This window comes from Musa acuminata, chromosome BXJ2-7, assembly GCF_036884655.1.
Source record: "Musa acuminata AAA Group cultivar baxijiao chromosome BXJ2-7, Cavendish_Baxijiao_AAA, whole genome shotgun sequence".
NCBI classification, from domain to species: domain Eukaryota; kingdom Viridiplantae; phylum Streptophyta; class Magnoliopsida; order Zingiberales; family Musaceae; genus Musa; species Musa acuminata.
This window is the reverse complement of record NC_088344.1, coordinates 934,651-960,000: the sequence shown is the minus strand read 5'-3', so window position 1 is coordinate 960,000 and position 25,350 is coordinate 934,651. Positions and strand designations below refer to the sequence as shown.

General features: G+C 39.5%; 5 protein-coding genes and 1 pseudogene across 5 annotated transcripts in view; 4 read left to right on the top strand and 2 right to left on the bottom strand.

Annotated features, from left to right (window-relative positions):
• The window catches only part of LOC135616320 (protein TIFY 5A-like), a 953-nt gene extending 225 nt beyond the window's left edge, over positions 1–728 (top strand). The window contains exons 2-3 of the mRNA XM_065115513.1: positions 14–116; positions 245–728. Coding sequence (XP_064971585.1) covers positions 14–116; positions 245–514 — 373 coding nt within the window. The 3' untranslated portion in view covers positions 515–728. The remainder of the gene's footprint in view (positions 1–13; positions 117–244) is intronic.
• Positions 729–5,351: 4,623 nt separating this feature from the next.
• On the top strand, positions 5,352–6,269 carry LOC135616318 (protein TIFY 5A-like). The gene is made up of 3 exons (XM_065115512.1): positions 5,352–5,543; positions 5,615–5,714; positions 5,815–6,269. Exons 1-3 carry the CDS (start codon positions 5,437–5,439, stop codon positions 6,040–6,042), a joined length of 435 nt encoding a protein of 144 aa, XP_064971584.1. The 5' UTR covers positions 5,352–5,436; the 3' UTR covers positions 6,043–6,269.
• A 103-nt stretch (positions 6,270–6,372) lies between these two features.
• LOC135618014 (glycolate oxidase 1-like) lies at positions 6,373–10,739 on the bottom strand (annotated as a pseudogene).
• A 35-nt stretch (positions 10,740–10,774) lies between these two features.
• LOC135618013 (receptor like protein 29-like) lies at positions 10,775–12,119 on the bottom strand. The gene is made up of 2 exons (XM_065118914.1): positions 10,903–12,119; positions 10,775–10,820 (listed from the first exon to the last, which is right to left on the bottom strand). Exons 1-2 carry the CDS (start codon positions 12,117–12,119, stop codon positions 10,775–10,777), a joined length of 1,263 nt encoding a protein of 420 aa, XP_064974986.1.
• A 1,359-nt stretch (positions 12,120–13,478) lies between these two features.
• On the top strand, positions 13,479–17,904 carry LOC103990947 (uncharacterized). The gene is made up of 4 exons (XM_009410257.3): positions 13,479–13,913; positions 14,035–14,205; positions 14,967–15,038; positions 17,164–17,904. Exons 1-4 carry the CDS (start codon positions 13,686–13,688, stop codon positions 17,830–17,832), a joined length of 1,140 nt encoding a protein of 379 aa, XP_009408532.2. The 5' UTR covers positions 13,479–13,685; the 3' UTR covers positions 17,833–17,904.
• A 3,168-nt stretch (positions 17,905–21,072) lies between these two features.
• On the top strand, positions 21,073–24,054 carry LOC135583347 (F-box protein At5g46170-like). The gene is made up of 2 exons (XM_065115752.1): positions 21,073–22,489; positions 23,605–24,054. Exon 1 carries the CDS (start codon positions 21,245–21,247, stop codon positions 22,451–22,453), a length of 1,209 nt encoding a protein of 402 aa, XP_064971824.1. The 5' UTR covers positions 21,073–21,244; the 3' UTR covers positions 22,454–22,489; positions 23,605–24,054.
• Positions 24,055–25,350: the final 1,296 nt, after the last annotated feature.

Genomic DNA, 25,350 nt, shown 5'->3' with positions numbered 1-25,350 from the left:
ATGCACTACGTAGGGTGGAGGAAGCATCAGGCAGCTCAAGATCAGAGTACCAGCAGCAGCAGCTTACCATCTGTTACAACGGAAGAATCTGCGTGTGCGACGTAACTGAGATTGAGGTTTGTCTTCTTCCCTTTTGTTCTGTGCATATTTGACTGGTTCTTCCTCTGTCATCCCATTACAACCATCGTCTTCTGTTGATATATTCCTCTGCGAATTGCTCCTTATATATGTTTGCAAACTGCAGGCAGAAGCCATCATCGCCATGGCCAGGCAAGAGACGGATGATCAAACGAGGAAGAAGAGGCAAGAACAGCAGCCAAAGGAGTCATCCACAACTTCATCATCATCACCACCACCTCTGCCTCCTCCTCGTTTTCTGCAGCATCTCCACATCGATCCGGAGCTCTCAAGGAAGCGATCGCTGCAGCGATTCCTTCAGAAGCGAAAGTCCAGAATGAACGCCGTCTCCCCTTACTGTCACCCACCGCAACTCTTCTTCTCTATCAAATCATAGTCCTTCCTTCCTTCTCGTCTCTAAGCCACTGTGGTGTTGCTGCATGCGTGCGTGCATGCATGCATGCATGCAGCAATCGGTGGTGGACGCTTCTTTGATGTAATTGCTTTAGAGTTTCCTTCCGAGAACAATTCCAATGTATACGGTGTACAATTCCAATGTATACGGATAATGTTAATTACCGATTAAAATTTGAGTTAATTAGGGTATTGGACAACCAAAATCTTGTGCCCTGAGATCCTCGTAAGTACATCTTACTAATCATCGCATCTTTAATTACTCAAATTGCACTCTTCCAATCAAGCAAGCGGGTTTGAACCACTTTGATCGGGTAATAATGTCTTCAACACTCGTTATTCCATACTTACCTTTACCACCCATCAAAAACCTATAAATATTTTTATCATATTACAAATACAATTGACGTGGATGAATAATTTATGCCTAATAGAATGTTGACACGTGGATGACACCTCATTCCTTTAATCAGCTCGGCATCAATTCAGTCCGAGAAACATGATCTAAGTCGACGTGATTTCACCAAGATGCAAATCGAAAATGTAATTCAACTTAAAGACAAGTGTCTCTTCTACTCAACAAAATCGTGCTTAGCGGCATGATTGGCTTACCTCCAACTCGGTAGACTCAAGTAGCATGACTGATGTTAGTGAATTTTTATGCCATGGTCGAGGAGTCAACTCGGCTCAATTCGATCACGGATGTGTAAGGTCGCTCACGCGGAGACTCAGGCAATGAAAGTTTGCGTCGGGTTAGGTTGAGCTATGAGTCTTGTTGCTTGCTTCTTCGTCACCGACCTTTTCACATAGATCGAGGTCGAGAGGGGTATTTCCCGACTCGATCCCTCCGAAGCTTAAGTTAGCGTTGAATGAAATAAGAGTTAGTTGAATGTGCGAAAGTTCTCTCCCTTCTGATTAAGGAAGGTTAGCTTTTATACCTGCAAGGATGAATTGATAGTACAGGGTCAATTAATTGTGACCGGATCCTCGGGCGGTAGGCTTAAGCTTTTGTGGGAGCGTTAACTGACCTGCATGGATCAATGTCGTGCGGTGCTGCGAGACGACTATACTATGATGATGTCATTCGTATGGAGGGGGCGACGAGCGACTGCCCGCTACGTGTGTGTTACGCGCCATATCAGACTTAAAGTACCACGTCTATATCGTTGTCTCTTTATCTAAGTCCACGTGGGCGATACCGAAATGTGCCCTATCAATTAATAATGAGTTTAGGAATATATTAATATTTTTAATATATAATTTGATAAGTGAACATACAATTATGATAAATCTCTAGGATAGTTTGATCGTGAGTTTCTAAGAAAATCACAAGTTGACATTGGAGACATTTGTGACACTTGTGATATTCTATTCCATCAGTTACTAAGACATATATTGATGGCTTTGTATATGTCATAATTTATTGACACGCAGATGACAATAAAATAAGCTAATATAATCAGATTTTCGTACCGATCAGAAAATAGTGTTATATTTCTGGAATTGATGTGAGGATAAGAAAGACAGCGGATTGCAGCCCACAGAATGCATTGGACGTTCCCTGGTGAAGCGTCCGGTTCGCCCGCATTCATGGGGCGTCGGGCGGCGGTCAACGCCACGTTTAGGGCTCAGTCGTCACGTTTGCTTCGTCACGTAGGTTTACGTACTCCTCACTCTTCTCGCACACACGCGAAACACTCGCGGAGAGAGAGAGAGAGAGAGAGACACACACACACACACACACAGATTAAACATGCCTTAATTTATCTGGAGCTATGGTATTGCCAGGTTCATCTTCTAATTCAATATGAATTCGAATACGTGCATATTGTGGAACATTATTGTTCTTTTCATCATTTCCAGACATTTTCGAATCAATCATCAGTTTGCAGGATATGTATATATGTTATGCAATGTATCTAGCAAATATGGAAACAAAAGTCCTTAACACACCAATTAGCGGTGCATTAAACAGTAACACTAAATAATTCATCTTCATCCCAAAACCTTTTCCACATCTCTCATAAATATACCAACAATTGAGATTTTTGGATCGAGATCAGAGATTGCAACATGTCAGGATTCTTAGGGTATCTAAATCAATCTAATATGCTTAAACTGAGTTTAGATATTCTTTAATTACATTTTCAGATATAATGTTTGAATTCATTATTTTATTTTATTTTATGTAAGTGGACCTTATTACCAATATAGTTCTAATTATTAAGTACATCTTAAACATTGGTTTGGTGAAAATATACTAGATCTACTTACCAAAAATTGAGAGTTTGAAATCTCATTTGATATATTTTGAAAGTATCAATTAACTTTGCGAGTAAAGATATAAGATCCGAATTTATCCTTTGTAAAAAAAAAAGAAAAACATAGTGCTTAAATTAAATGTCGAATCTATAAGAACATAATAATATTAAAAAGTCTCATCATGCAACATAGAATCCGAAAAACACTAGGTAACAATCAATCGACTCAACTTTCCAATTAATACTACATGGTCGATTACACGGGACTAAATCGACCTTCTCGTTAGGTTGTTGGGTTGGCAGCTCACAGATTCAGCTCATAGTGGGCTTGGGCAGCCCACAGCCCATACTCCCTCTTAACCTAACCCTAATTAAGAGGGGTGTGGTGGCTACGTTTTGGAGGCAGAGAAAGGTATAAATAGGGCAACAACATGGGAGAAGAAAACAACCGCGAGATTCCAAAGAAAAGGAGAAAAACAAAGCAGAAAAGGAAGAGAAAGAAAGGGAAGAAGACAAGGACAACGCAGAGAGACTGTTCTCAATCATCTAGTTGTGTTCTCCTCTCAAGTTAGATCAAATCTACAGTAAACTCTTCCTGTGATTACTTGGGGAGAATTTAGATATTGTGGGCAATGACATGATCCTTGTATCCTATTTATTTTTTTGTGATTGTTACTAGGATTTAGGGCAAGAGATTGAGATTTGTATATTCATTATTTTCATAGTGGATTATCTCTAGTTTACCCCGTGATTTTTACCCTTTACATTGGAGGAGTTTTTCACATAGTGTTCTATTTGATTGTGGTTCCATTTAATTATGCTGCGTATTATGGTCTGCTAGTATTTGTTCATATACAAAAGTTATTCCTGTTTATATCGTAACGTTAGCTTCCACGTCCAATGAAATTGATGTGTGAAAGAGATGATGTGTCAGACGACCATCTTTACTTATTATTCTATATTATTAAATAATTTTAATAAAAAATTTAGTGTTTTCCATATATTCGTCTATCCTTTATTCAACTAATGTCGGGTGTTTAGTGAGAGCTTTTGGCATTTGACTCCTTACCATGATCGAAGGTCAAACTCTCTTTAAGAAGTTTGGTCCATGAGCTCTTCTTCGGTATCAAAATGGAATCTGAATTCCCAGTGTAGTAGTAGCCGTGTGCTGTTGTCATTTGACCCATCGAAGTACGTACTACACAACCATCAGTCAAGTCTCACCAACTGGTGGGTTGACCTGCCAACAACGTTCCACGGTGGGCAGGCCGCCGACTGTTGACTTGGAATTATCTACGACTAATTCCCACAACCATCCTAAAGCACTTACGAGGAAGTCAGCTCCCATCGAACAGTTCTTTACTATCGATCGAATCGAATCGGATCGGACAATTCACTTAAGAAACTAAAAAACCAGACTGATTCGATAACTAAAAAATGATAGATAAAAACACTAAATTAAATTAGACTCAAAAGAGTTGGTTTTTGATAAATCATAGACTCGATGAAATTTAAAACGATCTTAGGATGTTTAAAAAATTATTCTAATAATTCTAATCACTTCTAATGACTTGTGATAATAGAAAAGAAGAGAACACATGTTTTGCATTTTTTTTCTTTGAAGGGGAAAATAACCATTGACCATTAGCACAACACTTTGATCAGTGAACTTGTAGTCAAAATTTTTGTGACCATTATCATTATTATTATTAGATAATTTTGTGTAAACAGTAGTTTCATGATCACTTGTGTTCACAAGTCAATTTTTGACGGAGACCGGATGAGATATAATTCAAATCATTTTAATTCAAACTTGGATCTTTGATTTGTTCAAATCTTACCCATTGAACTAGACTTAGTCTAGATGAAATAAAGCTTTAAATTTCGTAAATGAATGAGGAATTTTAAGTGTCATTTCCTCTATTTTTCAAATATTAAAAATTAAAGATTGGTTGTCAAGCATAAAATATCAAACCTTTCCCTTTTTTTCTTCTCTTTTTTTTTTGGGTTTTAATACATCAATCTTTGCAAAGTTTGGAAATAACATTTTTCCTCAAGTTTTTTAATTTGCTAACTATTTATATGATCCAAAATGGTACAGTTATAAAGAGTTTTAATATCAATTACAATTAATTTATATATATATATATATATATATATATATATATATATATACTTTTTGTAGGATACATAAAAATAAATATGGGAAATCACATACTACAAAGGTACATGTATTTATTTTTATATAAAAAAATCCTCTTTGTTGAGTATATTAATTCGAGATAAAAGTGATATTATCAAAGAGAGTTTTGTGCTGTGTGTGATGTTGTGTTGGGAACTAATGTAATGCAATAAATGGAAGGGAGAAGACAGAGAGGAAGAAAGCAAATCGGAAAGGCGTATTGTCTCGTTCATGGCTACCATCTCCGCCGCCATGACGTGGCTGCTGACGAAGGAATTTTACGTGCATGAGGACCACCTGCTACACGTTGTGGCGTCCGTCACCTACTCTTCTCTTCCTCCATCTTCTTATCTTGTGTCGTGGAGAACACAAAGGCCTACTGCATCCTCTCTCTGTCTCTCTCTCTGTCTCGCTCGCTCACCAAGCTTCTTCCCAGCTCGCTTTACCAGTTCTCGAAAAAGAATGAAAGAGTTGATGGAGATCAGCTGTGATCTCGACCTTCGACTCCGTCTCAGCAGCAGCGGGAGCGATGTCTGTCCGACCGATTCCGGCACCGTCGGATCCAACGGGTATTCCAGTCTTGATGTGGTCAAGGAAACCTCATGGATTACTTACCTTTCTTGTGGTATGCTTTGTGCAGGTTGGTGGAGTTCCTGGGCAAGTCGAAGGAGTCCCAGCAGCAACAGATCACCCTATTCTACAATGGTCGAATCTGTGTCTGCAATCTCACGGATACCAAGGTCTGTAATGACCTCATCTCTTTTCTCCTCTGTAAGTTTCCGCTTCAAGCATTACTCGGTTGTTGTGCGCGAATGATGATCTTGTGTTTCGTGTTCATAGGCAAGAGCCATCATCTCCATGGCCAAGAGACAGATGGATGAACAACAAGCGAAGGGCTCATCATTCCTGCCTCGAGATCCGCCACCATCTCCTCACCCTCATCCTCATCCTGCGGAGCAGCTCCTGATCAATCCTGGGCTTGCCATGAAGCGATCACTGCAGCTGTTCCTTCAGAAAAGGAAGTCCAGATTGCATTCCCTCTCTCCCTACGCCCCTTGTCCTCTGTGAAGTCAACCTAGCAAGAACAGTATTGATGACGTGGTGTTTCTTATGGTGATAGCAGTAGCATGGATTGTTTTCTTTCTTTTCTGAGATTTCCCCTCATTTCTTCAGCAAGTCAAACTTCCGGATTGTAAAGTCAGCGTACAGATAAATAAATTGTGATATGATCTCCGACATTTGCTATTAATCCGAGCTTAAATATCTTAGATCACAGGTTTTTAGACTAATCAAATCAAAGATTTTAGACCAAGAAGGTCAACAATGTCTGCCGCAGCAATAAGAACATGGTGCACATGGAGTTATACCTCACATCTTCCATTTGATTGTCTCTGATTGCTCTCCATCAATGGATTAACAGCCTTTTTTGTGTTCATCAACAAATGATAAAGGCTTCTTTTTCAAAGTTTAACGGATAAAAAGATCTCCTTCAAGCTTTTAACAATAGTAAGAATATTCATCAAAGACATTAAGAGGTACTATGCCACTGCATTCTAAAGCTGACATGTAAGCTCTGTTCTTGCCGAAGGAGATTGACAATCACCTCAGCAGCAGCAGCAGTACAACCTTGAGACCATGTGATTGATTGGTGGTGTCTGCCTCAGTCACCATGCGACTGCGGCTAACCTCTGAGCGAAGTGCACCCACTCGGTGCCATTGTCAGCTCAAACTCATCCCTTAGCATCTGCAGCGCATTCCTCACACCAGCTTCACCTTCAGCTGCCAAGGCAAACACCACAGGCCTCCCAGTCTGCAGTAAATCACAACAAACGACATTGACTCGATTTGATTTGATTGAATTCACAGTAAATCTCTAGTTCAGGATTGTAGGATCATTGTTAGTTCGTGTTACAATCGCATGCAAGCTATGATACGTACTTGGAAGAGACTGAAACATCATTTTTACTTGCAAATACTCCAGAGGCACCCAATGCTAAAGCCTTGAACACATCGGTGCCACCGCAAACGCCGCCTTCGAGAAGACGGGAACACGACCCTGTGCAGCCTCGACAACCTAAATCTGCCACCATATGATATCAAGTCGTAATTGACTTGTGAAAAAGGAGGATATTTGATCCATAAAGAAGTAGAATGGCCAAAGAGAAAAGCTTGATTTCATGTTGCAGATGTACCTCTTTCAGTGCACCGATGGTGGCTGGAACACAGTCGAGCTGACCAGCTCCATGGTTGGAGACAATGGCACCGGCTGCACCAGCTTGTATGGCAAGTCTGGCTGCAATTTGAAGTCAAGGTTGGTGTTGGACTGTGTTCAGCACAAGTAAATGGAAGGTCAGAAGTGAAACAGTGGTTGCCGTCTTCTGCAGTGAGGACTCCTTTCACAAAAGTGGGCATGGTAGTGATTGTCTGCAACCACTTCACATCCTGTTGGCATCAAATCAGTTTGTAATATGATAGAATTTGAATTCATTATATGCTGAACTCGTTTGATGATTCAGAACATTCTTCATGATTTCCATTGTGCTCCAAATCAAGACAGCAAACCTTCTCTGTTTTGCATCCTAATACGCATTTGCAAGAGACACTAACTACAAAGATGAATCAGTTGTCTTATGCAGTCAGATGTTAAGTATGAAAGTTATTATTCACCATGTCCATTTTCCCAAGGTCCAAAGTGAATCTGCAATGCATTTTGAGTGTCAAGAAAGGCAGCAAAGTGAATCTGCAAGACATTTTAAAGTAGAACAGCAAAAACACTATGAACTATGAATCAATGATATGCTCAAGCGTCAGTCAAGTGAAATTGTCAAAATAGAGTTCAGGTCAATGAGCATTGCTTAATAGGCAACTCAGGATCAAGGTGTTCATGTACCTGTACTCGATGTCTGCTTTCGCAATCCTGCTCTTCAGCTCTTCTGACGAGCTGAGCAACTACATTCAGGTCTTTATATACCTAAAAAGATAACATTGAAGGCTTCCTGACATCAATTTTTTAGCTCAAACATTAAAGGAACATAATCAATATCAGAAGATAATGCTTACATAGAGCTGGAAGAATCGAGTTCCTGGTCCTGTTGAGGCAACTTCTTTCGATGCTGGAAGTAGCCCATGATGACAGTGTCCAGCGAAGAAATATTTGATATATTTAGTCTCTTTGATCACCATGATTTGTTAGCTACTGAAGTCAGTCTAATTACTTAAGCAGCAATATCTGTTAACAATAGCAATCTTGAGATTCTGTGAGGTTGACATCTGCTTCTTATCAGTCTTAGAATCAAATTAGTAGACCATAAGAAATCCAATACAATAATCACCAACCATATTGGTATCGGCTGCTGATGCTGCTCTCCCGGTTGCATACTCTCCTGAGGAACAATGAGAGACTCAACATTAGAAGATTCAGTTGTAAGTTGCAGCAACAAAAAGGACTATATGGTAGATAGCTTGACACTTTTGCCTATATTTAAGCATATGCATCCAAAGCAGAAGAAAGAGTCATTCTAAATTCCAACATCGGGTCGTATGGATCTTAGAAGTTGAACAGATATCCAAAGAATTGGAGCAAAAGCAACCAAATCTTTGTACATTCCTGAAACTTTGCAGAAGTAAGACAACCAAATTCCAGAAACATCATAACTTCACGGTGAGCCATCTTCTGCATGGCTGTTGGAGCAATCATGATTGGCATTGATATCTTTGTGGTGGTCATATTGACCTTGGATACATCGATGAATATGCGCGGTCGAAACCTAGTCCAGAATCAATGATGAAGAACATGACATTTCTAATAAGGTACAGAATGCAGAGTTATCAAGTTGCAGCATCCTGTCATGCTGCATAAAGATGAACATGCTTGACTGTTTCCAATATTTCAATATTATTAGCAAGATTACTAAAACCAAAACAGAATCCCTCAAAAAGACTTGGAAAAAGAAAAAGAAATTGAAGACAATCTTTCAGATACTCTATCTGCATAATTTGAAGGAAAAGTGAATGTCAGAGGATCACTTTGTAAAACATTAGCATGACAAGTCTATCGATCTTATCGACATGCTAAAAAATTATCATCACACAATATCGTAGGAACCAATTAGGAACTTTAGTGCTTAAAAAGATGATCGATATTTGACATGGTATTGATTATAAAGGTTTACATAATTCCTATCAGTAACTCTTGTTTCCCTCAGGAAAAGAAAAAGAGAAGCTGAAAATTATAGATGAAGAGCAAATTGAGCATCGTAAAGTGGCAGCACACTAGGGGAAGAATAGAATGAGGGAGAGTGCTCACAGAATCCTCGAAAAGGCCTCCCTGTTCTCCTTCAAAGCCCACTGGTCCTCTGCACCTGAGTTATAGTAGTCAAACACCATCTTGGGCAAGTTCTTCTTGGCAATTGCCTCATACTCCATAATGTTAGTGATCTCTATGTCTCTGTTGAGACATTCGAGATAGTTAGTGCATCGTTGCATGATTAATAGGTCTCAGGTTTAAATCCATGTGTGAACGTTTTGCACGTTTACAATAAAAAATTCTTCTAATTTAAAGAAAGGAAAACGTTGGTGAACTCCAATCTTTGCCCAAACACAGTAAATCCACAAACTTCACAACAAGAGCAGAAAACAAACAAAGCCTACACCTCAACTGCTATCAAGAAAGGCACAATAGATCGAACACTTTGTGTGTAGTGTTGCATCAAACTCAGAGTGTAGTGAAGTGTTCGAGACTGAAGATGATCACATACAGAAGGATGCATCAAACTAAAGCATAACCGGAATGATCAGTCAGCTAAAACGATCTAACACGAGCAAATACCCCAATTAATGACCTTACGTGAAGCTCAAACACAACCAATCAGGAAAAAGAAGAACCAACCTGATTCCCTGAAAGCAGGAGAATAAAGGGAGTGAAACCAGAAGGCAAGGGTGGTGGTGAGGAGTAAACCAATGACTGGGCTGCAGATTTGAGATGGTCATTGGTTTATTTGTTTGCGATCATGCTCTCTGCATGAAGACAAACTCCAGGAAAAATATTTATGTTGGATTAGCTTGTGGAGGTGGAAGTGAAGATGACATCTCCCACACTGCTTCCTCATCCACCAAGCAAAAAATTCTGATTCATTTATCCAATGCCATCGGAAAGCTCCATAGAATGGATGAACAGAGTAACTATAGTAGAAGTCTTATGAGCTAAATTTTCATTGCAACAACTGTGGGTTTGATCAAAGTCAGGTCTTACTAGACTTGAGCTCTTTCTGTTCAATTTAATGGCCTTGTGGTGCCTAGTGTTTGTGCATATGCAAATAATATGAAGATGCCAAAGGTTACTTTGTTCATAGATTTGGATTCTACATTTAGCAATTCCTTAAAAAAGTGAAAAGGTGTACTATTTTCTTATGTGATGGGACTTTTGGTGCAGGAAAACACATTGGGCACTGCATGTGTACTATCTATTCTCCATACGATCGATCAAGCATGCTCCACATAAGGAATCCCCCCAAGACTGGTAACAGAATTAGGGAATCAGGAAGAGAGCATGTGAAGAAATAGTAAAAGCTTGGAGGCTTTTGAATCATGGTCAAAACAAGATGTCCTTTGAGCAGCAATGGCAACTGAAATCTTCCCTCTCCCTTGTAATGAATACAAGAAAAAGAAGGCAGAGTACATTTACAGCACAACAGAGCTTCTTGCAGAGTGCATCATAAGCATCACAGACCCATCAAACACCTGACCGTCACCAGCACCAAGCTCATGCTCCCCTTCCCATGGCTCCAAGATGGCCTCACCCTCACAGCACTGGACTCCGGTGGAGGAGACTCGGGCCATGATGACCTCTCGCCAGAGTTGATAGGAGGGCACAGGCAAGGTGGAGATTCCAAGTAGGAGAGGTTTTGAGTTCTGAGTGGGTTTATGCACAGTCCCTGGTTGTCCCTGACATCCAGTCTCTCCCCAAGTCTGCTCACGAACTCCTCAGAGAAAGCCATCTCCCCACTCAGCTGGTTTTGGCTCAGGTTGAGCTGACCAAGGTTTGGGATTGCCTCTAAACTGGCAGGGATTGTCCCATTGAGTCTGTTCCTGTCCAAGGATATGGTGGTGAGGTTGGTGAGAGAGCCAAAGAACGTGGGTATTGGACCTGAGAGCCCGCAGCCTGAGAGACCAAGCACCACCATGTTCTTAAGGGCACCAAGAAAGAGAGGGATGCTTGTTCCTATAGGATTGTGCTCTAAAAGAAAGTACTGCAGTTCTCTCAGATCCGAGAGTGCATCTGGCATTGGCCCTGTCAGGGAGTTGTGGCTCAGATCCAGCAAGATCAGACTCTGTAGCTTGCTTGCATCTGTTGGAATCCTACCAGAGATTTTGTTGAAGCTAAGGTCCATCTTTCGGAGGGACTGGAGCTGACCTACCGACCAAGGGATCTCCCCTTCCAGCCCGTTCCAGCTGAGGTCTAAGATGGACAAACTAGCCAACCCACCAATGCCCACAGGGATGATGCCAGTGAGATGGTTGTAGCTGAGGTCCAACTGCTCCAGCTTCCCAAGTTCTCCCACCTCCTTTGGGATTTCTCCATGTAGGTCGTTCTGTGAGAGGCTGAGAACTCTCAGGTTCTGCAGTCTGCCTATGGTCTGTGGGATGGCTCCGGAGAGGCCCGGGTTGGACTTGATGACCAGCTGCTCTAAGGAGGAGGAGGCATTGGCGAAGAGAGATGGAGAGAGGGAGACCGTGTCCGGGACGAGGAAGCAGCCGAAGAGTGAGAGGGACTTGAGGTAAGGGAGCTTGAGCATGGACTCGGAGAGCTTTGCAGAGGCCTTACATGGCGGTGAAGCGACGTCGGGGCCGATGTGAATCTTTGTGACATGAAGATAAGGATCCTGCTGCCGTCCCTGAACTCCATCACCGAGCACCATCTCGCATTGGATCCCCAGCCACGGCGTCTCGGTGCAAGGGCGTGGGTGGAGCTGCGCCCAGCTTGGGTCGTTCAGGAGAGCACCCAACACCTCGAAGAGACCCAGAAGCTCCTCACTTCGCATCCCGACTCCGCCGCCATCGTCCGTGGCTTGAGCCAGCACAAAGAGGCAGCAGCAACCTGCAACGGCAAGGAGCCTCGCGAGGCGTTCGACAGTGGTGGAGGCCATGGTAGCATGGAGGAACAGAGCAAGGAGAGATCAAGCGGAGCTCCTGTTATATGGATCTGGAGAAAGCCTGGAAAGCTGACTGCATGTCACTGTTCCGCTAATGTGTCGGTCTTCTCTTCTTCTGAGGAGGGTTTGACGTGAAACGTCTCGACCGAAGCAGCCATCACCACCACGACCCGATGCTTCTGCTTTCCATGCACGCTAAGGAACATCTCCTCTGCTCCCCCTCGGCCTCACTCTTACCTCTCTCCAGCTAGAGCTAAATGCCTCGTCCATGCAAACACATACCGCATTGGTGATTCCACTCCCACAAAAAGCAACTCTTGAATTGAAAGTTGAAGCAGGGATTCTTCTCTCTCCTCTCGCTCTCTCTGTCTCGAGTCTTGTCAGCCTGGTGGCGTTCAAGGGACACCAAAATATAGCACACAGATCCTGTCCACAACAGGTGCAGTTGATATCATCCTACTACAACATTTATAGATTAGCTTCGTATTACCTAATACACTACGAAAGTGAATCATGATGAAACTATAGAATGATCAAAGTGATGGGAGGTGATGAACTGGAATGTCTTGAACGGCTGCAAGAGTTGTCTCAGCACCAGAGCAGGATCTGACAAGGAGTAAATGACAGCCATGTGAGATGGTTGCATTCAATATGGAGTACTCAGGTTAAGGAAAACTTGGAGGGAGGAAAGTGATGGTTGTTGACAGTCAAACTGCAAGGTACTCAAAATATGGTGTATGGATGGAGATCATGAAAGGGATATGTGCATTTCACACTTCAAGAAGGTGAGTCCATGAATCAGGAAGCATATAAGTAGGAGGACAGGTTATGATGCCTACCTACCAAATGAACCTGACAGATTCTGAAGGAGCATCAACAGGTTTTTGATTGGAGGTTTGTCCTGTTGATAATTTTCTTAACATAAAAAAAGTATGAAGCTTATTGTTTATGTATCAATAATTGTTATAAAAAATAAATATTTAGCTGTCAATATTTAGAAAAATAAATGGACAAACATTCAGTGTTTTTCTATATTGAGTACCAGTTTTAACTGCATGTACTCAATATTTACAAAAAAGAACAACTAAATATATCGTTATTTATTCAAAGTATAAGAGAGGGAAAATTTTATTGAAAGCCAAACATTTTTTTGTTCAAAATTTCATTTTTTGCTTGCAAGAAGTCTGAAAAAGAAGAAAAGAGTATATATATATATATATATATATATATATATATATATATATATATATATATATATATATATATATATATCCCTTCCTAGAAAAGCCCATTTAGTGTTATTTGGGCTGCGTAGTGATAAAACTTAGTGAGGGCAAATAAGAAAAGCCGATGAGACCCTTTGATTGCCTGACACAGTGTGGCGTTTGTTCTCGTGGCAGGATGAGGAGGTCGGGTTGACCGTCTCGCATAGGCATCTCCTCATAGCCATTGGCCGATGGATTCCCGGTGCCATCCCATGGTGGCCGCAGGACGAGCGCAGCGGCACCGTCATCCGTGGCGTCTTCCTCCCGTCCTTTAGCTCGTGTGCACCGGAGGATTATGGGTTTCGCCTTCGGCGAGGGGTCTAGGGTTTTGAATTCCTCTTCCTCCAATTTGAGACCCCTCACAATGTCTTCCGCTTGTCGCTCCCTTGCCCTTCCCCCGCTGACTCCCCTTCCCTCGCCATCTAGAGCTCGGTCTTCCTCAAGAACCGTCTTTTCTCCCCCTTCGACATCTCTTGGCTTCCGCGGCGTTCGATCGTTATCATCTCGCAGAGCTCCCAAGAAGGTTGGTTTAATGCTTGAATCCTTTCAGTTAAACTAAAATAGTTGATTTTTTGAGAGTTTTCCATGTAAAATTGATATCTTTATCATAAAAAGTTTGGTTCCGTTCTGTCCCGTTTGTGTAGAGATGGAGGCTTGGTGATGTATCGTGTTTTATGCACGAAGAGGAGGAGGGAACGTCGTCCAGCGAGAGGGGATTCGGGTTTATGGAAATTAAGGGAGGCGAAGAATCCGGCGAGATTAAGTTGGACGAGACAAGCAAGGAAAACAGGGGCTGGATTTCAAGAATTCAAAAGGTTTCCTTCTCTCTCATTTATAGATTGAATTTGACATGGTATTATTTGATTCTCCTATATTAGTTATCATATGTGTTGTGAAACAACACACGTAAAACAAGCTGCTTAACATATCTCAGACGAATGCATGCAATATAATTTGTTGGTATATGAAGTAGCATTGAAGGCACATTCTCATTATTCCATGGAGATCAATTGGCATTGAGAACTTTGCAAAACATACAAATACTTAGAAAGTTGGGAATGGAGCATTAGATGAGACTGAGGATGTATCTTACAGTGATCTGCGAGATAAATTAATTAAAGGGTATGTAAAGGATTAGTAGGAGGGAAACTAATGATATCATGATCAAACATATATGGGAACCTACGGGGATACGGACATATATTGAAAATATTTATGTGTGTAAACCTATCCAGAAATTATTGTAAACAATGTAGATCATTTGGATGAAGAATATATGCTAGAAGTTAATCTTATTACTTCCTTTTTTAAAATTGATGCTATGTAATAAATTGATCTTATTATTTCATGGCTTGCAACATAAGCTTTTTCTTCTTTTTTTTTATATTTTGTTATAGATTTAGATTCAGTTCCATTTGGTATATAAGTTGTTCTGCTTTGTCACCGAATAAGCTTTTTCTTTTTTATATATAAATGGGCATGAGAAGCTTAGGATTGAAGGAAAAAACAAGGCTTTGACTTAGATTTTTCTTTAATGCATTCAATCATCTCTATCTAACAGTCTATGTTCTTTCAGGTATCACACAGGATTTTTATTTTTAATGGTAATTCTTGGACGGTACCATGGACGGTGGAGACGATTGTCCAGGTTAGTGCATTTTATATTAGTCTTTTGACCAACCTTTTTTAGTTAAAGTAAAATATTCTAAGATGATGGTATACCTTCCTTTGCTTGCAACATGTTACTTTTTTTGTTTTACTTTGTGATGAATTATGCTTTCTTTTATGATTTACTGTCCTTTGGTATAGAGAAATTTTGAAGTTTTCTCCATATACACGAGCTTAAATTGAGTTAAATAAGGTAGCTCTTTTTTCAATGCTCTTCCCCCTAGAACTAGCTGTTTTTGTTTTTAAATTTTTCTCGTCGTTGATGGTTGTGTCACCTAAAAAGTGGTTTAATGGATTGACTCTGACAGTCAGTCATAAAATTTAAGAAAAACTTATGATAAGTCCTCCTACATTCGAGTTGTGCTCTGATCAGACTGATCCCATATATTTGATATATGTTGGCAATAGGCCTTGAAGTTCTGCAATTTTTTAGGAGGTCTTATTGTTTTTGAGTTGTTCTCTATGTAATACTGACTTGTTGCATTCTCATCTACCTTAATTTGTTCATATTCTGTGGATATATAAATATGTATATATATCATTTTTTTTATTTTTAAGTTTTCAAAGAGTAATTTATCATACTGAATATTATTTCAGTTGGCCATAGTCTTTTTTCTTTTCTAAGTAAGCAGAATAAATTGAAGCATACCTTTCTGAGAACCAAATATATTCTTGAACATATGACCTTTCTGTGTAGCTAAGCTGCCAAGCCTCTTGTGAGATTCAAGACCAAAACAACTGCTTGCATCTCAATGTGTCTTGATAGAAGTACCACATACCATTTCCTTGTTTTTTACAAGCCTAGCTATTGCCAGTACTGCTAATGCTTCTCATATTTTCAGCTTCATGCAACCAGGTGTTCTGGGAAAAATATTTTACTGACATCCATGTCATTTCTGTGAATGGCTTTTGGGTTTCCCACATAGGAACTCTGCTTGAGATTCAAAATTTTAAGTGAAATATGTTATACTTTAGCATCAGGACCTATATTATTTTATATTTAGTTGAAACCATCCTTTCAGATTTTCTTGGTTTTGAGGGTATTTAAATTGAAGACAGGGCAAAACTTAAGAAGTCAAATTATTTCAACCAGAATAGACACACTGTTCATATGATTTTTTAACATTCATCTTCCGAAGTGTGTGTAAGTGTTTCTTAACGGAAGCTAATACCAGCAAACATTGAAAAATTGACACATTGCACAGTGGCAAACAAACATTAAGAAACACAGGATTTATGTGGAAAACCGATTTTTGCAAAAAAGAATACCAATCATTTATTATTACTGAGTTCACAGTAGTCTAAGTGGACTTGCAGATCCTCAACTCTGATATACCTAAGTCATGCATGCCACCTTTTGATCCTAATCAAGATTTCAAGTGATCTCGAGTTGCCTCATGTGCTGTCTATCAATCTACTCTTGTCGAATCACTCATCAAATAATTTTTTTTTTCACCTATTGGAATCACTTACAAGAACTTTCAAGAAGGTGGTTGTTGTGTTCTCTCTTTGTTATTCAGACGTAGTTAGCTTCACTAAAATTCTGAGCATCATTAAAATAACCCTTGTTCATCGAGGTACTAGTTCTTATGAAAATATAAAGTTTGTCTTTCCAATTGGGTCAGTCAATTGAGCAGATAAAGAAGCTGATTTATCAAGCTTTATTTGTGTGACCATAGACCAATGATGCAAATTCAATGGATTTATATGATTGATTTACTTTTTCAGTCTTCTGATTTGATAAGTCTAAAGTAGGTCCAACTGATCAGGCTAGGTCCCAATTGATTGACCATCTATGTATTCTTATTTTGACACACTTGTTGGCATGAATTTGACTAATCTACGTAAATGGACATGGGAAGTAACACATAAGACTGTTCCTTGATTTTCTTCCCTGCTTGTTTCCACTTCTTTGGTGCTTCAGGATGGGGCAGGTATCAACATTGTGAACACCCATGAAGAAATAACAAATGGCTTGTTCTGTTTGTATCATGCTTTATTTTAATCAATTTTCTGCTTAAACTGTGGCTTTATATTTTTGAATCGAAGTCACTATTACAGTTCTTGTTTCATGAGTAAAATTGGTAAAAGCAATAAATTTGCAGGTTATGCTTCTTTGGATTGCTTCATTCTGGTTTGTGGGATCCTGGATAATTCCATTCTTGGCTCATGCTGCTGGTTTCAGCAAGGAGTCATTGACACACCGAGGTCAGGCCTTATATAGCCTTCTTACTGATGTAGCCGAAGGTTTAGCTGGAATTGCGATCCTCCACCGATGTCTTGCTAGATTCCGTCCCCTTCCATCAGGCTGGTTTCAGTTCAGTTTGAAAGGTTGCTGGCACTTTGATGTCGCTCTGGGGTGCCTACTCTTTCCATTGGTCAATTTTCTATCCCAGATCAACATCAACTTGGTTCCAGTTCTCCCTGCCCCTCCTGTAGGAGTCTCCAGTGTTGAGCAATCAATTTTGGCTCGTGATCCTGTGGCCATGGCTCTTTATGCTGTTGTGGTCTCGGTCTGTGCACCTGTCTGGGAGGAAATTGTATTCCGTGGCTTTCTTCTCCCTTCACTCACCAGGTACATGCCACTGTGGGGGTCAATTTTAGTAAGTGCAGTTGCTTTTGCACTTGCACATTTTAATGCACAGAGACTACTTCCATTGGTATTCCTTGGGGTAGTGATGGGAGCTGTATTTGCAAGATCAAGGAACTTGCTGGCTTCAATGCTATTACATAGCCTATGGAATGGCTTTGTCTTCTTGGACCTTATGAAATGATTAAACCATTTTGTACCATTAATGACATCTGATATCTTTTCAATTCAATCCATGATGTTTAATTTGATGGCACGAGTCAGCATCTTATCCTCTTAAGAACTATACACTTAGCTGATCTTATTCTTATAAAATATTTTGTAGTATGTTAATCCCTTGTGCATTTACTTTTATCCTCTTAAGACACATTGTGTGTTTATTCTCATATTGGGTTGGGTATTATAGATACATTGTGTGTTTATTCTCATATTAGGTTGGGTATTGTACATAAGAGCTTTTGGTGATGCTAAGTGATCTCCTTTTATAACGTTACACAATCGTGACACCTTGTGATTTATATCATTTATAGTCTCCTTTTCTCCCTTTCTAGGAATCACTTATTGTACTTTTAGATTCAGAGAATGACAATTTGATATCTTTTTCTTAGAAAATGTATGTGAATAATATTTAGCCAGTAAGTTATGGCAAATTTCATGTATTTAGACTTCATTCTACATACCATTGACTTCGCAACAGTTTGTAGATGAAAATATCTGTTAGATGAGTGCTAATTAGAAGACCATTTTTAAATATGAAGTTTGATCTATTGTGCAGTACTTAAGTCATGGTAACTTCTTATGTTGTCTCAATCATATGAGAAATATTTTATATGCTTCCAGGTTTAGTAGCAAATTGGTAACTAGGTATCAGGTAGAGATTTATTTTATTACGTTGTCTAATTTTTCAACATGATATGGGGATCCTTTTTAAGTAAAACTGAAGCATGATGTGGGAGATACAAATTTTGCATTGAGGAAGAACTCTTGGAAGGATTTGATTACATTTGCCAGTGATAGCATTCTTTGGTTGCATTCCTCATCTCGTATGATTCTTGATGTGTTCTCCCAGTACAGGCATACAGTCTCAGAGCTTTTCTTCTTGATGGAGAACATGTAAGGAAGTCTTCTCACTCCGTCCTTTTATTTTCTAAGCAAAACTTGCATTTTTAAGGTTGATTCTCCAGATTCTTATCAATAAACACTAGCTTAAAAAGTATGATTCCTTTACCATTTCCTCTTAAACATTATAATGATCAAGGTGAGGCTGCATGGATCATGATGCTGAGATATGATTGCTGTGATAGAAACTTTGACGGCATTGATCTTGTTGCATGAGACATATCTCCATATGCAGAATAAGGCTGCATACATTTTTAATCCAATCATTCCATGATCCTTGGCTGCCTTTCAAGCATTTTAACTGATTTTTCTTCCTTTTAAACTGATGTTGGGCATGATAAAAGAACAGGTGCTCCCCAATCAATGGAATTTGTTGATCCATCCTTGTCATCAGTACTCATCCAAGGTCCTTGTCCCTTGTCAGCAAGAACACTTTGTTAGTGCTGTCTTGGCTGAAGAGTTCTGTACAATGAATGATTAGTCAGGAAACATTGAACATATGCCACATGCATGGGACATGGCAATCATTAGAACCAAAGATATTTGGCTGCATATGATCATAAATCTTAAACTCTCTTAGTTGACTTAATTTTTCATCCAGTGTACATTAGAAACTTTTTTGTTTCTTTTTGTGTAAATGAAAACATGTCTGTACTAATCAATCTATCTTTTTTGCTTCCTTTTTGTGCAAATGAAAACATATCTGTACCAATCAATCTTTCTGTTCCATAACATTGAGCAGATGAATCAATGCAAGAGAAAGTACCTATAAGGAGGAATAAAAAACACTTCAGAAAATATTCTGCATTGTAGAGTACAAGAACAGAGCAGGATTATCCAACACCAGATGTAAGTAAATTCTCCCAGGTTTGGCACATACGAACTTTCTCATTTCAGATGGTTAAGAACACTTTTCGTCAGTACTTGCTATTTACTAGTTTGAAGGGTCAATTGAATTAGAAAATTAGTCCTTATGAAGTTGGTAGATGTAGTAGTTTTTTTTCTGGTCTGCTAAAGTGCATGGCCTAATTCTGATCTCAATGTTTGAATTGTTTCCGCTTACTGATAAATCTTTTTACAAGCATTATCTCAAAGTTATCAAACAATGTGTGGTAAGTGCTTTTATAATACAGGCCATAATTATCCATTATAATGAATGACAAACTATTATTGCACATGATTACAAGAACATCCATCTCTTGGTGTCTTGTTGATTGTCTCAACACAAAAGTCCATGTCATTAGAATCAAATGTGAAATGTAGCTATCTGATCCCTATCCTGACACTTAGCCAACCAAGGAACCAATCTTGGAAACTTTTTGATACAACATTAACTTGCACACATTGTGGCTGACAAATAGACCCTACATGTTGATATTTGATGCGATGCATGTTCCACATAGAGACACTAGTGCTTTATAAGGTAGCTTTCCAAGTTTTGATAATTGAGAACTAGAAGAAAAAAAAAGGAAAAATTTCTAATTTTATTCCTGTGAAATTTTTGATTGAACACAACTGGATGGTGACTTCAAACTTATCCTTGCCCTAATCTTTTGTCTATACAACCAATTTTTTTGTTCTTGGCAAATAGTTTTAATAAGTAGCTTTCCAATTGTTTTAATGATAAATCATATTATATACTCTTATTTCTAACAATTCGTTGATAAGCTTGATTAGGTGATTCCAAAAGATTAAATGGCTAGGAAAAGCTTCAATTTCTGTCTTAAATACTATCTCTGTCATGTGGAAATCATATCAAATTAGGGTTTGTAATCTCATCATCAATATAAATATATATACATATTTCAGATGAAATTAATTACTGAGTGAAAAAAGAAGGCTTTTCTGATGTTTGAATAGATTATCATTCATTTTAATCTATAACTCATCTCCAACATATAATGTGATTGAATAAATGCATTCGTTGGACGACCAAATGTGTTCCATCAAACTTTCTCATTCATAAAATTATATGGACGTTCACATAAATATCAAAATAAATTAGTAAATTAAAATCAAATATAAAGTGATAATAAAATATTTAAGTAGTTAATCAGCGTGTATATACAATAATAATTGTTTAGAAAAATATAAGTGATGAAAATTAGATACAAATCGAGAATTTTAGAATGGTTTATCAAAGTATTTATCAACTATATTGATATCCTTAAACTCTAATAATAATTTAATTAGAGAGTGAGAAAGGAAAGGAGGCGATTAATTATATTTAAATATTTTTCTCAATGCAAAGGAAAATTTATTTGGAAGTATGTTTTTTTTTTCCTTTTATTTGTTAAATAGAATTATACGTTAAAAAAATTGTAAGAAACAGCCGACGCCAAAACCTTTCCTCCTTCCTCATCACACCCTTTAAAAGTCGTGCTCCCGGAAAACCTACGGTTAGGGTTTGGGTTTGGGTTTCTCTCCGATCCCGTCACCTCTGCTTTTCCACCCCACTAGTTGAATTCTCCGATCCGATGTCCTCCGGCGGCCTAGCCGCGGCCGATCTGGACGGATTGCGACCACGCCGCTGGGATCCGGCGGCGGCGGAGGAGGGGATTGACCACTTCGACCGGCTGCCGGACTCGGTGCTTCTTGTGGTATTCAACCGGGTAGGCGACATCAAGGCCTTGGGGCGGTGCTGTATCGTGTCCCGCCGCTTCCACGCCCTCGTCCGCCTCGTTGACGACATCGTCGTCCGCGTCGACTGCGTCGTCTCCGACGAGCCCTCCCTCTTCCCCGACACCGAGGCGGACTCCGCTGCTGCCGGGTCCGACAAGCCCCGCGGCGTCTTCTTCCACCTCGCCCGCGTCGTCCTAGGCGGCCTCGTCAAGCCCCTCCACGCCCTCGGTCAATTGTTCTCCTCTTCCTCATCCTCCTTGGCGACAGCTGATGCCGTCTCCGCTGCGGCCAGGAAGTCCGCGTCACCGTCCTCTTCATCCTCAACACCATCGTCCGATGTCTCCCACCATTCCCCAGCGGAGGTCTTAAAGAATTTCAAGGAAATCCGGCGCCTCCGCATCGAGCTTCCCGACAGCGAGCTCGGCGTCGACGACGGCGTCCTGTTGAAGTGGAGGGCCGACTTCGGGTCCACCCTCGAAAGCTGTGTCATCCTTGGCGCCTCCTCCGTTGCCTTATCATCTTCAGTTCCCCCCAATTCCTCAAACGTTTGTGGTGGTGATGATTGCCGGAGCATCCCGGAGTCATTCTACAACGACGGAAGCTTGAAGCGCAGAGTAGTGTGGACTATCAGCTCGCTGATTGCTGCTTCAGCGCGGCATTACCTTCTCCATCCTATCGTGGCAGACCATGAGACGTTAGAGAGCTTAGATCTGATAGATGCGGATGGGCAGGGGTTGCTGACCATGGACCGGCGGCAGCTGCAGGAATTAAAGATGAAGCCATGGATGGCTTCGAGGAGCTCGCAACGAACACTTCTGCCAGCACTAAGCATGCGTCTATGGTATGCTGACCAGTTGGAACTGCCCAATGGAATGGTGCTGAGGGGTGCGACGCTGTTGGCTATCAGACCAAGTGAGGAGCAGATGAGTGAGGCTGGTTTCAGTGGATCCATTGGGTCCTCGGACAATTGCTGGGTTTCAGATGCCTTTGAAGAGCCATACAAGTCTGCGACCAGCACACTCATGAAGAGAAGGACTTACTGTCTTGAGATGAATTCCTTCTGAGCCTGGAAAAACTACTCCAAACATGGTCTTCAATAGGTAAAAATCAAATCTTGTTCGAGTAATGTAGCTGCAACACCATCCATATTGAAAGTGGAGGATATATAGAACTACAAGAATTTACTACTCTTAATTTGAGTTTAAACATTTAGGATCTATTATGCATAATGAGGGACTCTATTAGGGAAAAGCTAATCATGTATGAGGTTGGAGGCATTTGTGAAACCACCATCAAACTTTGCCTCATATGCCATACTAGGATAATTATGAGCTTTATGTTAGTTTAGCCTTTGAATTGAAGCATTTCAGATCGCATGATTTAGCCTTATATCAAGTTAATGAGTCAGTTATGCTTCATGACAGTAGCTCTCCAAATTGAAGTTACATGATATTTTATAATGGTAATTAAGAGCTATTCTGAGGTATGCATCGGTTTGGGTTTTAGACACCATTTTGGACCATGTGATTCAATCCTCTATCAAGTTAATGAATCAATTATCCGATACGCTATGAGAAGAGCTCTCAAACTTGAAGCTGCATATATATATATATATATATATATATATATATATATATATATGTTTTTTTTTAAATTAGTCGTAGTGAGGGTTATAATGTGGCCATACAGTTTTAAGGGGAACCTAAACTTGCTTGCAAGTTACAGCCAATACAAAGACATGGTGCTTTTAATGCTCCTCTGTTTTTGCTGCGTATAAGTATACATGCTACAATCACGGAAAGTATGTTTGATAATACATAGGCCAACTCATAATTAATCAGAGGCCATCAATTAGTGTATTTGTTTGCGCCTTTTTCTTCGACGGACGATTTTGGATCTGTAGGTAAACTATCTATTTGTCAGTTCTTTATGGTATATGGTATTTTATAGATATTGAAGTATTGGTCAAACCCATGAGAGGTCAATAGTTACCAGCCGTTGCTTTGTTTCATGCATCACCTATAATCTAGTTGATCTTTTTCTTTTTCTTTGTTGACATTCAATGGGCATCTGGCTGTGATTTTAATATCTAACATGGTAAATATAAATAGAAGCTAAATGAGAGTTTCAAGTATGATACTATGACTTGCTCTTACATTTTGGTTTTTTAGGTCTAACATGAATTGTTAACATATCTTACTGTGCAATTTTTTAGGTTTCATGAACCTCTCTTTTGAAAGACGACGGGCACATCATAAGGGTCCCTACTGGTGGGCTTTGCCTACAAGTGGTAGCCTGTAACTCGCCACCATCGACTGCAGTGATTACATGGTGCAAATGTTGAGCTGCAATACCCAGATGTCTCTGTGTCTCTTTTGGGCTTCCTCCACTTTCAAGATCCGTTGAGGCACACTCGTGATCGGCGTGTCCACCATCTTCATCTTTGCTTGTAAATTTTTGAATGGCGAATGGCCGGCTGAACGGAGCCTTCAGTAATGGAGTTGTAATTGTAGCTTGCTCAATGTCGTTAACCTTCGGTAATGGAGTTGTAATTGTAGTATTAAGCTTTGCTTCTGCACCGTAGATTGCAATTTCAGGCCGCAAGTAACCGTATATTTTATCTTCTCATTAAGTCCAATAAAGGATTGCCAGTATCTTGAAATCATATGTTGTATGTTTCTCTTTCGGAAATTTTTTTTTTTTTCAATGGTGTTGCCAACCGTATGGATTTAGTTGGTTTTGTTTAAGTTATATGATAGCCTTAATTGTTCGTGGTTGATCTCTTCAAAATCTCTTATAGTCCTTTAAGAATATGCAAAAGAGAATATGAGTTAGAAGAAGAATTTAAATCGAGATATCATAAATAGTTATCTTAATAGACTTCACAAGTTTTGAATGGTCGTGCGATAAAGGATTCAATGTGATTCATTATGATAAAATAAGTTTTCACAAGTACTTATATGATTCTGCTACGAAATAAGATAGCGAACCAACTCGATATCACTATCTTAAAGACTTATCTTGTCATGTGCCACTCGGGTAGCTTTCGGGTATAATATTGGTTAACACTCTGCATTATTCTATGAAGCTAAAAAATCTCAAAATGATTGTCTAGATGGCTTATTTCTAGGTAGTCTTGTTTCTACGCAACGATTGCACAATCAATATTTACAAGCCTGAAATGACTACAAAAGCCAATCAAATAGGATTACACAGCTTAATGCAAGCCCTTTACATATTGTACAAAGTATGAACAAAATCAAAAGACATAGACATACACGAGCATTACATTGAACATCATATTTATAGCTTTGTTTGTGACATTCTCTCCTGTTAATTCCATTAATGTTCTTATCGAAGCCTTTACAGATGCTGTATATCCTTGCCTTTGTTTATTTTTCAATCTTTTGCTCCAATTGCAACACACCTCCTAGCTCTTAGCTGCTCTCCACCTCTGTTATTGAGTAGTCGAACTTTGATCTGTCATGCTGCTTTAACTCACCAATAACCCTGACTTTGGTGTGGGGTTGATTAAGTCGTGTTGATCTTTGTTAGTTCTTACAATTCTTTCATATGAAGAAAATGACATTCCTTATTATGCACTGGTCTCTAAAATGTCACGTGCTGCTTAAATTGGTTGGATGTTTATTAGAGCTTTAACGTGCATCGCCTCATCGACTTTGAAGTTTTTGAGGTCTTTCCTTCATAAAATTTGTCCATCGATTCATCTTTTACTTAGTTGTCACCTCCAAGTATATTCGCATTACTCTCGCTTTCGATTAACATTATATTGAAAAATGAAGCGGATAATCTACTCTTAATATAATCGATCACCATTAGTAAGGATTTGACAATTATTGTCTTATACTTAATTTATTTGAATGGTCTTTGAATATGTACAAAGCTCCTTTGCTAGATAAACAAGAGAACTATGGTATTCGGTTTTGCTCATTCTCTTAAG